Raw genomic sequence first — 13,362 nt, forward strand, 5'->3', positions numbered from 1 at the left:
CTCCCTCCTGACTTCTACTTTTGGATAAGAATATGCTCTCAGCTACTTCTCCAGGACCCTGCCTGCCTCCTTCCATCTCCCTGCCATGATGATCATGAACTCTTAAACTGTAAGCAAGCCCCCAATAAACTCTTTCTTCTATCAGTTGCCTTGGTTATGGTGTTTCTTCACAGCATTAGAAAAAGTAACTAAGGACATGAACAAGAAGAAGCCCCTATATGTGCTAGTGCAAATATAAACTAGTCCAGGCACCATGGAAGTCAGTGTGCAGGTTTCTCAAGAAACTAAAACTACATTTACAATATGACCCTGCTATACCATTCCTGGCTATTTACCAAAGGGGTTCTATATCATCAAATCATAGAATTACTTGTACATCAGTATTTATTGTAGCACTGTTCATAATAACTAAGTTATAAGAACCAACCTAAATATCCAACAGTAAAGTAATGGATTTAAAAATATATATCATTAATAAATAAGACCTTATGAAACTGAAAAGCTTCTATAAGGAAAAGAACATCAAAAGGGCACAATGGCAGCCTACAAAATGGGAAAAGCTCTTCACCAACCTCACATCTGACAGAAGGCTGATTTCCAAAATATATAAAGGACTCCAGAAACTAGACATCATATTAAAAAATGAGGCACAGGAGGGAACTCCAGCAACAGCTCCGGACCATGCCAGGAAGATGGGTACTATTATGGGGAGCAAATATATGGTGTGTTCTGGAAGAGAGGGCGAGAAAGACTGTATGTTCATATGCTATGGTCAAAAGTAGACTTGGAGAAGTGAAAGAGCTGAGGAGTGGGCTGAAATGGGTGCCTTGATAACCACCCAGGGCCATGATGATGTCTGGGCCTGGGCTGCTCCTAGGACCCATGTCTGGTTTCATAGCTCTGATGCATCTCTTTTGATGTCCATGGCCCCTGATACCACCAAAGCCAAGAGGACAGGACTGTACAACATTGGCCCCACCCCCTAACTAGCTGCAACACTATGGAGAACTGGTCCTGCCCCTTACTGACTGAAACACTCAGGAGAGAATCCTATACGTCACCTGGGCATCACTATAGAAAAAAAAGTCAATGAAATGATTTCTAATGATCTTCTGCTATACTCATAGATGGTACCTAACCTGGTTGTCATCAGAAAGGTTTCATCCAGCAAATGATGGAAACAGATGCAGAGACCCACAGCAAAACATTAGGCAGAGCTCGAGGAATCCTGTGGAAGAAAGGGAGGAAGGGTTATGGGAGCCAGAGAGGCCAAGAACACTACGAGAAAACACACAGAGTCATCTAGAACTGGGCTCATGGGGACTCACAGAGACTGAACCATCAACCAGAGAACTTGCACGGGACTGACCTGGGTCCTCTGCACATGTGTTCCAGTTGCATGACTTCATCTTCCTGGGGGACTCCTGGCAGCAGAAGCAGAAGTTGCCTCTGCCTCAGCTGCCTGCTCTCAGCACCCTTTCCTCCTGCTGGATTACCTGTCCAGCATTAATGAGGGGCCTAGTCTCACTGCACCTTGATAAACTGTGGCTGGTTGATATACATGGAAGACCTGCACTTTTCTGAAGGGATGGGGAGAGGAAGAGACGTTGCAGGGAGGGACTGGGAGAAGAGGAGGAAGGGAGGGGAAACTGTTATCACGCTGGAGAAAATTAATTAATTTTAATTAATAAGAAAGAGAGAAACAAACAAAAATGTACATATATAAAGTGATATCTTTTTTCAGCCATAAAGAAAAATGAAGTTAGGTTGTTTGTAGGGAAATGGATACAACTGGAGATAATCATATTAAATTAAACCAATCTTTTAAAGACAAATATCATTATATTTTCTTTCATTTGTGCTTCCTAGATTTTATATAAATGCATAAGATCATGCACATATATTTGACATGAAGGTGGAAACAAAATGTCTTGAACAAAGACTTGAGTAAAATGAGGCTAGGAATGGGAATATATACACAATTTAAGTAAGTGAGAGAGAGCGCATGCGTGTGTGTTGTAGAAGAGTATGTGAGAGTGTTGTGAGTGAGTGTGTATGTGTAAGAGAGAGAGAGAGACAGAGGGGGGGAACAAAGTAGAAGGGATACAATACAACGTGGAGGAAAAAGGAGTCTCGAGGAAGTGGGGAGGAGGAACAAGGAAAGATAACGCACATCAGTACTTTTGCTGCCACAGCTAAGTACCTGACAAGAAACCGTTTAAAGAAGGAAAGTTTTCTTTAGGCGCACAGTTTGGAGAACACATCTGGTCACAGCAGAGAAAGAACAAGGAACTGAGGCCACCGGCCACATTGCAGCCCCTGTCAGGAAGCAGATTTTGAGCAGAAAGTAGAGACAGGCTGCGAATCTCAAGATTTACCCCCAGTGATAAGCCTTTACACATTGTGTGGCTGCGAATCTCAAGATTTACCCCCAGTGATAAGCCTTTACACATTGTGTAAGGCCTCCTAACAGTTCCAAGATCTCTGAACAGGATTCCTGTCTGGTAGTCAGGCATCCGGACTCATGAGCATGTGGGATTAGTCCACATTCACACCACAACAGGGAGGAAGTCAAACAAAATACAGCAAAATCTCTTCCGCAGAATCTGGGTGTGTCTTCAGCATAAGAGGGGCTGTCTTGAGAGAGGAGAAGGGACAGGTGAGGGAGGGACAGGAAATGGGTGCACATATGAGCAAGGCACAGTGACCTATATGTGTGGATAATAAAACTTGTTATTTTGTGTATAATAAAAAGCACTGGATATGGTTGCATGCCAAAATTAATGTTAGCTGGGAATTTAACCTTTTTAATTATTACATTGAAAATGAATATATTTTAATGTCTAGGAATATAAGAACAGTATTGCCAAACTCATAAGTGAAATGAAAATCAAAGAGGAGGGACATAAAATCGAAATGAGCAAACTTTATCAGGATATGCAGAAAAAAGGTAACTTTACATTTTTAATTTATTGAGTTCTGACATATTGTGCAGCAATTTAAAGGTGCATATTATTTTTTCCAATAATAGTATTCTTGAATGAACACACCTTGATACATTTTAATTTAAGTTTTGTATATTTATGCAACATAAATATAATAGTTCTAAGTCTTGTTCATGTTTGTTAACAATTCTGCCTAATGTGGACCAATAGTTCCATTCCCTGGTAACTAAGCATTTGAATACATGAACCTATGGGGCCATTCTTATTCAAACCACCACACCTCAAATGTATGTGCTCTGTGCAGTTAGGGGACCACATGCATGCAAATAATAGCTGTGAAGCCAGGTTTCCCACTAAAACCACACTGTAAAGTGATCTTGGGTAATGAGTCCATCTTGTACCTCTGGTTTCTTTCTCCTAAGATGGAGCCAGCACTTCTCTCAACAGTTCTCATTTGTTTTAACATCTGTACCTAGAAATGGCTTTTTATGTGATGTTCTGCCTTAGAGATAGCATCCCGAGAAAGGCCCCTCCATTTTAGGCTTATTTGGTTAACAATTTTCTCACCTTTTGGATGTAAAATGTCCCCACTGGCTGTTTGCACAGTTGGTCCCCAGTTGGTGCTGTTTGGGGAGATTGTGGAACCTTTAGGAGGTAGAGCCTACCTAGAAGAAGTGTGTCATGGGCAGGAAACCTTATGTTTACAGTCCAACCTGACTTCATATTGTCTGTCTGCTTCCTGGTCCACTGAGATCAAGAAGCCACTGCAGGCTGCCAGCACTACAGACCTACTCATGGTGTGTCTTTTCCACATGGTGGCTTGAATCTACTAATACTGTGAGCCAAAACAAACCTTTCTTCCCCTAAGTTGCTTCTTTTCGGGTATTTTGTTACAGTGATGGGAAAAGTAATAGTTTCCCCCTAAGTTGCCAACACTTTGCATGTTCTTCCTGCATTATCCCAATCACAGCTGTAATTAATGTCTGCCTCCTAGCCCAAAGCAGAAATTCAGTGAAAACAGAGGACACATATATTCTGTATGGATGTTTAGTATAATGCCTGGTACACATGTGATCAATAAACATGCTGAATAAGCAAATGAAAAAAATAATAAATGGAAGCACATAACTTTGAACTGTTAAATGACTAAATTTATTTTTGTTTTACTTAGTTGAATTAAATGAAGAAAAGCACAAAGAACTAATGATAAAGAAAGAGATGGAAATATCAGAGTTAAATGAAAAGTTAAGAACTCAAGAGAAGGAAAAGCAAAATGAAATACTCAAACTACATCTAGAAGTAGGTGCTTGCAAGTCTGCTAAACAGAAGTGTGTTCCTTAGTCTAACCATGCTTTGTCTCCTATTGCAGTGACACAAATTTCAGGTCTAGATAGAACCTTCTAAGAAGACTCCATGCATTTTCATTCTTCAGCAAGAGCAGCGCTCAGTCAGCAGGCTACCAGTCATAGGCTTGATCAAAAGAAGGTCCTAACTTCCAGGAAGGACATTGCTTCCTCTGAGAATGAGGACAGCAACTCAGGAGTTAGCTGTTTTACAGTCTGCTCCACACAGGAGGCGCACAGCCACCAAGCCATCATGGCAAGAGTACAACAAATCCTTGGCAAAATTTCTCTCCAGAAGAAATCACGGAACCCTTTTGTTCTATATGGAATAAAAGCAGGCAAATTTCTCTAATATAGTTCCAGGAAAACATATATTCTAGAGACAAACAAAACTTCTTTGAAACATTTGTATATGTACTTTAAATAAGTATATCTCATAAGTTTCGTAGTTTCTTTTCAATGAACTATTTATTAAACTAATGTCAGAATCTCATGGATACTGATGTGTTAACAAAGTATTTGTCTTTTGCATATTTTCTACATTCTACCAACCTCTTCTTCCAGTATTATGCCATGACTTCCACCCATCTCTACTTTGACATTAAATTATGCAAAAATTCACAGAGCTTAATTAAAATAATTTACTCTTTATTTTCCAGGAACGTTGCAATGGCTAGGGTACTTTTAGGTAACATTTGGGGACAGAAAGGATTACACTGCTTCAGAGGGATTTTGCTACTGCTGTTGCTGCCACTGCACTGCTAGACAGCTGCTGATGGGTCACCTCTGCCTCCTAGGCTAGTCTATCCACAGAGAGGGCTGGATTGCCAACTGAAATACAGCGGGCCTTATTTAGAGATGTACCCCCAACTTACCATCTCTCAGTTAGGAATTTGTGTTTTATTTGCTATCTGGGATCTGCCAATAGACTAGTCTGATTATACTATTTGACTAGTACTCGGATGTCTTTGTGTATCTTCATTATAACTCCAGTTCTCTCCTAAAACCAGAACACAATCTCATGGAAAGCTTATCTAGTTTTCTGAGAGGCCACACTAAGGTTCATCTAAAAAGAAGAACTATAGGGGAACATTGTGCTTTAAAAATGGCTTATAAGAATAGGCTATACAGATCTTTTAATTTGACTCAATTTAATCCAAAAAAAAAAGCCTGAATTGACTAAATCGATTTCTAATATTTGGCTTCAAAGTTTGAAAGGTCTGTGAGCATGTCTCAGGAGACTGTGGACTACAGGGGGTTTCCTGACGAAAGCACAGCAGTGCTGATGGGAAACATTTTCTGCTTGGAGATCAAGAGTATGCCTCACATGGTATTTAGAGGAAAAGTACCGTGCTATCTCTAGAGGTAGCACCCAGGCTTTTGACCCTCTTTTAAAGCCCCCCAAACAATTTTAACCCACCATCTAGCTGAATCTTGTTTGGATAGTCTTTGTTCTTTTTTCAAATTGTTTCGTAAAGACTTTTCTGTCTGCTATATAGAGTGTGTTCAATTACAAAATATATAGCAAAGGATGTTGCTGGTATACTTTTTCTGTAGAAACATTGTTTCTGAGTATTGAACTACAATAGCCTTAATGACTTTCTTTTTTTGAATTTGGTTCAGTTTGACACAAAACTAGCAAGAGTTCAAACTAAATCAAAGTCGTATCCGGATGCTACTATTTTGCCGCAGAGTATCTACAGAAGGGTAGGTGCATTTTGTCCCATGACTCTGTCTTCAGTAAATTATTTGCATCAATGTGTTCCTATGAACATTTATTTCCTAATGTTTATTTTAAATATAGCAAATTAGTTTTGTAGCCTTATACCAGTTTTTTTCCTTTCAATCACACAAAAGTGAAGCTACAGGCCTTTCACAGTAAGATAGTCTTAAAAATATAAGCCTCAGGTGTGTTTTGATTGTTGTTTTGTCTTTCCTTATACTTAATCTTACTTATAAATTGCAATGACAGTCTTTCTTCTGCTTCATTTAGAAGCTTCAACATCTTCAAGAGGAAAAGAGCAAGGAGATTGCGAGTCTCCAGAACACTATCCGAGACCTGGAGCGGCGCCTCGCAGCTGCCAAAAACTCCCGCCCCCCTCGGGGACGGTTTTGAGCAGAGCACTTTAGGCATTAGCTACAACTTAGTTTCTTTAAAGGCATTAAAATTCACTTCTGTTTTCAATGTGAGCATGCTAAATAATAAAGACGCACACTTTTAAGCTTTTTAAAATTGCATTTATTTAGATAAATCCGTTCTGTGCCCAATTCTGTACTGCATTCTTGCTTATTGGTATTAGCCATAAAAGAGTTCAGGTTCATAGGGCTTAGTTTCTCTATTGAACCATCATTGATTATGGGAATACTGTCTTAAGCAGTATGCAGATTACCAACATACTTTTCTTCCGTTACGTCTTTCAAGACAGTCACTCACAATTCAGAAGAATAATACAACACAGGATGAAGAAAACAGGATACACAGATGTATGTAGTGAAAGTAAAGCTAATATAAAAAGATAGGAAGATATTCAAAATGCAGTCCGTTAAAGACTTAATTGGTTAAAAATGAAAGTTTAAAAAGATAAAAGTTCCTATTGTTTTGAGAGTTTAAGTAAAGAAAAAAACTGGAAAATGTGTCTTTGTTGTTCTTCCTCCATTCTAAATTACGAACTATCCAACAGAAACCCCTAGGTCATAGTTTATGTTTCTGTTCTCATCAATGTAATTAGAACACGGGAAAAAGAAAAAGAAAGACATATTAACCAAAAGCTGCAATCACCTTTTAGTTACCCCATAATACAAATTTGATTTGAGTCAATTTTTCCATGGCATCAAATTTTAAATTTAGGCGCCAATATGATAGATATCTTCGTGTTTGAACAAATCCAATTCCTACTTTTAGTTCACTGATTAATTAAATGGATTGCAAAATTTCTAGAAATGAAATTGTCTCTTTAGGCTGACTTAGGGAGTATATAATTTATTTTAAATATTTAATTTGAACGTCATTTTCACTTTTTGGTCTTATTATTTCAGCTTCAGGTGGTGCCAGCTTCTGTGGGGTTTAGTGGCTGACTCTGTCAGGCAGCAGGAGGCGATCGACATTGACAAGATTCAATGACTTTCTCCTCCGCAAAAAGCCCCTGTCAGCTACATAAAGATGGGAGGTTTTCGGCACACTGTCAAGTGATTGCAGACCCTGACTTCTCAAATATGAGATGGCGACAGTGGCAGCAGCAGCTATTAGTGGTTGTCCCTGACTCCTTAGACAGCGTACATAGGAGCTGGTTTACGCACCCCTTCCGTCAAAGCTTCCGTTGGGCAAGTGAAAGTTGTACACCTTCATTTGCCTGCATGTCTCAACTCTCTAAGTGACCCTGCTTGTGCTGGCCCCTGTGCTTATGGCGGTGATGTAGGCCTGAAGGAGGCAAAGCTGGCTCCATATTTAGTGCTCCTGGTTGCTGGTTCTCTGAAAGCTCACTGTTCCCGAGATGCCCATGCCCGTGCCTGTGATGGTGCTTGTGGTGGTGGTGTGCTTTGGAGGGCTCCGCTGATCTACCCACAGCAGGTAAGGACACATTTTTACAGAACTCTTCATCTTCAAGACTCTGGAACAAATTTACAGACCACTTATTAACAAGCTCATAGATTTACCTTGAGTGCATAAAAAAGTTACTTGTAGAGGCAATATTTATGTTATTCCAACAAGTTAATTAGAATACAGTTAACAGTATATTACTATAATATAGTATATTAATATGTGTATATAATATATATGTATACAGTATATATGATATGTGCATATAATATATAAATACTAATTAATTTTATGTATTGGTGTTTATGTGCATAATAGTTGTGTTTATATTACATACATATATCACATACTCTATATATTATATGTGTGTGTTAATATATACTTACTGTATTATATTAATATGCTATTTTTATATAATATATATTATACAGTATATTAGTGAAAAAGAGCCTGACCTTGGTCTCAATGTCTACATTTTTTATTAAAGGTTTAAAGAAGTCAAACTACTGTATTTCCATAAAATCAAAACTAAACTGATTAAAAAAACTTAAGTTGTAGTGAAGTCAGCCAAACATGGAATTCTGACATCAGTAACTTTTCACGCCTGTCATCTAATCTAGTTTTTTTTCTAAGCAAAATGGCTTCTTTCTAACTATTCAAAAATGCCAGTTAAAAACTGGCAGCTTTTCATTCTGCAATATGTGTGAGAAAATGTTTTTAATTTCACCAAAGCTTTGGTAATCTTTACACAGTTCTGTCGAGTAAAAATAGCATCATGGCCTATTTTAATTGACAGCATGTCTGTACTGGTACCCTCAGAGGCCAGAAGAGGGCACCACATCCCCTGGAACTGGCCTTGGGGTAGCTCTGAGCTGTCAGGTCGGTGCTGGGGACTGAACAGGGGTCCTCTGCAAAAGCAGCCAGTGTTCTTAACCACTGAGCCATCTCTCCAGCCATGATGTTTGCTTGTTTGTCTCTAAAGCCTTTCAAAATGTAGGAGCAATATAAGTCTTGCAAATATGTTTTAAAGAGTGTTACATGACAGAAAATGTGTGTTTAAGATTTTCTTACATAATTGGTGATGGACCACTTATTTAGGTAGATTTTTAAAGTTTTCTCCTTATTCCCCAGTAAAAACAACTGCGAAAAATACCTACCGTGAGAGAGCAGTTTCCACACTTATTCTCACAGTAAGCGATCTTAATGGCTTCTTCAACATATGGGAAAGTGAGGAAGGAATAGGGCAAGCCAAGGTGATACACAAGACGGCCACATCTACAAGGCAAATGGTGATGTTACTACTATACTCTCTGTGGTGTGACCCTACTCAGACTACACTGTATTAGGTATTACATGCTAAGCCCCTTCCCTGCCTTTAATAAATTTCCTTGAGTGGGATATATAATTGAGTTCCCAGGCAATATACCAGGGAAGATTATAGCAAGATTAGTGATTCTAATTTTAGTATTTTGAAATGCTATAGATGTCATTAAAATAATTTTTAGAAAGTGTGTAATGACTGTGACTTAGTCAAATACTTTCTGCCAAAGACTAACTATGGGAGCTTTTCATAACTGCTCAGGCAAGACAGATTTCACAGAAATAGTAACCATTGCATAACAAAAACAATGTCGAAGTTTTGGGTAGTGTCTTCTTTATTTATTAATGTGTAGTGTAGGAAACAACCCCGAGCCTTACATGTCCTATGTATGTGCTCTGCCAGGGAGCTATATCACCAGCCCTTAAGTTGAGAGAGACTCTCATAATGAACTCACAGTGAAGTCTAAGCTAGCCTGAAACTCCACATACTGGCATTGCAGGTATATAGCACATGTGTGCACTATGCCCATTAGCTCATTTACCCCAAGAAACATATCTGAGATAAAAAAATTTTCAGCTTAATAAAACAACTAGAATTATAATTCGACATTCTCCAAAGTGATAAGGAAAAGTAACAAGAAAGTCATTTGAGAGACTGATTATGAAGGCATCATAGATAAATGCAAGACTTAGAGTCTGGTGAGTGACTAGAAGTCCCAAACTGCCTGTTAGACTTTTCTGAAGGGTATACGACAGCAATGTCATCATACATGATCATGTAACACGACATAGATAAAGGGTAAGGGGCTGGAGGCAGAATGCAGTAGGATTGGATTGTGTCCTCTAGAGCCGGCCTCTCTCCCTCCAAGAAAATTCACAGAAAGGTCAAAGCTTAAGGAATAGGTTTTAAAAGAATGTAAGAGTCATGGAATTTAAGATGCTTGTGGCTACAACTATGGAGAGATATCTGGGTTTGTGTTCAGAACTGTATTTGAACATTGGACTTATTTCAATTCACTAGGATATATGTGGTATGGTCAGAGAATAGATGAGGTCAGCTTTACAGAATGTCTAGTGGGAAGAGAAGGAAAACTAAACCACTCTGAAAAACACGGACATGTTAATAGGAAGAACAGGAAGAAGAATGAGGAGGAGGTAGGGTGGGGAGAAAAGAAGAAAGCTGTGGAGAAGAACAGCAGAACAATGTCAGAAGGATCCAAACCGAAAGTGTTCCCAACAGCAAGGAATCCCATGAGAGGAAAACTGAACTGTGGCACTGGGCAGTGGGGAACGCCACCGTGAATGATTAAAGGAGTCTGGGAGAGTGGCTCACCTGTCGTATATGAGGAAGTCATCTTTGTTTCCATTTAGGAGAGTCCAGACATCTGTTTGATGTTCTTCTTGTCGGTAAACAGCAATCTGGGCTGACACCTGCTTTTTCAGGTGTATGTGTTTTAGCTGAGAAGGGGACCCTTGGTGGTTAACAACAATGTAGGAAATGTTAGAATATCCCTGGTGCTCTAGTTTTAGTCGCAGGTCTTCCAGTCTAGGGGAAAACACACAAAACAAACGATGACATTTAGTTTGTTTGTACTGTCTTCTACATTCATTTTATTTTCTGCGAAGCTCTTATTATTTTTAAGTGACTGCAATTTTTCTATGCGTTGTAAAACTGAACCTTTCACCTTTACTTAAAACTTGAAGCTTTTTTTTATGCTTTTCTGTGTAGCCCTAACTGTCCTGGAACTCATTCTGTAGACCAGGCTGGCCTCGACCTCAGAGATCCACCTGCCTCTGCCTCCCGAGTGCTGAGATTAAAGATGTGCGCCATGACCACCTGGCTAAAACTTGAAGTTTTATGCTAAATGCTTGCATGAACATGAGCACCAAATTATTAAATATTTAAATTTGCCTTGCAGATATATAGAACATTGTGTAATTAATATTTGATGGGTGACTCAACCTATATTTTTGACTTATGATTGTTAAGTGAAGCAGAACCTTCTGTTACAATCCTAGTGTTTACTGTCTGTGCTGGCAGCCTTCCTCTGCTTCTTATAGTGAACTTTTGCTCTAATAAGAGTGAATTTTACATGGGTAAACCATACTGAGAAGTTACAAAATGTAGGAACACAAAAAGGAAAACGTATTCAATGCCCAAGAATACCACAGTAAACATTTTGGTAGTATTTTATATATCTGTGTGGGGTGTGTGTGTATGTGTGTATTTGAGGGGTGTGTGTGTGTGTGTGTGTGTGTGTGTGTGTGTGTGTGTGTGTCTTCCTGGTCTTTTCATCAAATTTGTGTTATACAAACATACTCATCTACAAAAGCATTATTTAATAATTACATTATTTCTATTTTATTGCATTTTACATACATTTGTTTGCATTTAATAGGCTTTCCCTAAAGATATTCTCAACCTTCGAAGACTGCTTACCTGGACGCCTGCAAAAGGCACAGGTATCAGCTGGCTTGCAGGAGAGCAACCACAGTCACTGTGCCCTCGGAGTCTAGCATTGGATTTTCATCTCCTATCTTCCAGGCTGGGGGTTGCTTACAAGCAGGGCTTTGGCCTTGGCCCTCTGCTCCTCCATAGGGGAGGAGACAGAGAGCCAGGGCTAGCCCTAGGCTTCTCCACATTGCTGACGTTGTCCTATAAAACAGAAAATGAACTTCATCAATAACTTCATAGTCATTGCTATGCATTTCTCTAAACACAGTAAGTACGATCCTACTAAAACTCAGCCTATGGGTTCTGTCTTTATCTTGTTGCACTCAGTATTCCATTGCCATGAACCTCCTTCCACTAAACTTTCCTGCGAAGGGGAAAGTGCCAGCTAAAAGGCCGAGGAGTTGCCAAACAAATCAGCTAGCTCTCTGTAGCATGATACTGCAATTAGCACGCTTATGGAAATGTGCCTGACTGACAGCCAGGCACTTCTCTAGGAGAGGACACCTATTTAGAAGTGTACAGTCATATCCACTCTGCAAACACATTCTGACTTTCATTTGAGATGCACTAAGTTCTGACTGCTTTGTTCTGTCATCTGTCTGTCTAGCAAATGTTAGAGGGAATTCTACACAAGGCTACACAGAGCCAGCACAGAAAGAGATGTGAGAAGAAAGGGTGTAGCGGTGGAGTCAGGGCCCCAGTGTGAACGTGGCTCGTGATGGCCCTTAGGTCTTCTTGTATGAGATCTTCCTGGAAAGTCCCAGGCAAAAGGCAGAGAGCAAACTATGGCATCAAGTTCAAGCCTTCCACATTTATAAACATCTTGGGTACATTCAATACTTTTGGCTTGTTAGTTCTCCATGTTTAGTTATATGATAATAAAGAATTTGAATCTCTTCAAATATAAGACTACTTGCTTTGATATTACCACCATACTTAATTTAAATACACCCAAAAGGAAAATCTTAGCCAAGGAGAAACATTACAACTCATTGCTCTTGCCACTTCTAAGACTCATTTCTGTTTCTAATACCACCTTCATGAAGCTCCAACAACTAGATAGAACATTCATGCATGAAAAGATGCCCCATTACCCATGAAAGTTAAAATATTATAGAATATTAAGTACCTGAACAGAAATAGTCCCCAAAGTAGGGGCCATTTCTCTCATTTTTGGTTTTTTGTAGACCAAGTGGCCTTGAACTCACAGAGATCTGCCCATCTCTGCCTCCTGAATGCTGGGATTAAAGGCGTGCACCAAACCACCAAACTTTCTTAAAACTTTTTAAGGTAAACTTAGAGACATGATGAAAATGTGCAAAAATCAAAAAAAAATCCACACAGCTGAGTCATGTTGATAAAAGAACAAAAGAAGTCAGGTGTGGGGGTCCATGCCTATAAAGGTAACACCTAAAACACTGAGACAGAAGGATACCTCTGAATTCAAGAAGAGTCTGACTACACGGTAAATTCTAGGCCTGTCTGGAGTACAGAGTGAGAATGTGTCTCAAGGTATTCGGTGCTTCAGCAGCACACCCACATTTCCAGCATTTGGGAAGCTGAGGCAGAAGAATTTCAAATTAGAAGCCAGACTCGGGCATGTAGTGAGACTGCCCTCTCCAAGAAAACTCTGACCTAAGGGGCTCACTAAAGAAAGGAGGGGAATCCAGGTGTAAAGTGGCGTACACCTTTAATCCCAGCTTTCAAGAGACAGAGGCAAGCAGATCTCTGTGAGTTCAAGACCGACCTATTCTATATAGT

At 39.4% G+C, this 13,362-nt stretch overlaps 2 protein-coding genes across 3 annotated transcripts in view; one reads left to right on the forward strand and one right to left on the reverse strand.

Annotated features, from left to right (window-relative positions):
* The window catches only part of Ccdc152 (coiled-coil domain containing 152), a 23,029-nt gene extending 16,551 nt beyond the window's left edge, over positions 1 to 6,478 (forward strand). Inside the window, exons 5-8 of one of the 2 annotated variants that reach the window (XM_013354695.2) lie at positions 2,848 to 2,950; positions 4,117 to 4,244; positions 5,912 to 5,995; positions 6,282 to 6,478. In XM_013354695.2, coding sequence (XP_013210149.1) covers positions 2,848 to 2,950; positions 4,117 to 4,244; positions 5,912 to 5,995; positions 6,282 to 6,404 — 438 coding nt within the window. In that variant the 3' untranslated portion in view covers positions 6,405 to 6,478. The remainder of the gene's footprint in view (positions 1 to 2,847; positions 2,951 to 4,116; positions 4,245 to 5,911; positions 5,996 to 6,281) is intronic. The other variant, XM_026777377.1, reaches the window with a different exon arrangement.
* A 26-nt stretch (positions 6,479 to 6,504) lies between these two features.
* Selenop (selenoprotein P) overlaps positions 6,505 to 13,362 on the reverse strand; it is a 9,331-nt gene continuing 2,473 nt past the window's right edge. The window contains exons 2-5 of the mRNA XM_005369804.2: positions 11,587 to 11,802; positions 10,480 to 10,692; positions 8,984 to 9,101; positions 6,505 to 7,896 (exon numbers count right to left, since the gene is read on the reverse strand). Of these exons, the coding sequence (XP_005369861.2) occupies positions 7,300 to 7,896; positions 8,984 to 9,101; positions 10,480 to 10,692; positions 11,587 to 11,789 (1,131 nt within the window). The 5' untranslated portion in view covers positions 11,790 to 11,802 and the 3' untranslated portion in view covers positions 6,505 to 7,299. The remainder of the gene's footprint in view (positions 7,897 to 8,983; positions 9,102 to 10,479; positions 10,693 to 11,586; positions 11,803 to 13,362) is intronic.

This window comes from Microtus ochrogaster, unplaced genomic scaffold (genome assembly GCF_000317375.1).
Source record: "Microtus ochrogaster isolate Prairie Vole_2 unplaced genomic scaffold, MicOch1.0 UNK61, whole genome shotgun sequence".
Taxonomy (NCBI): Eukaryota; Metazoa; Chordata; class Mammalia; order Rodentia; family Cricetidae; genus Microtus; species Microtus ochrogaster.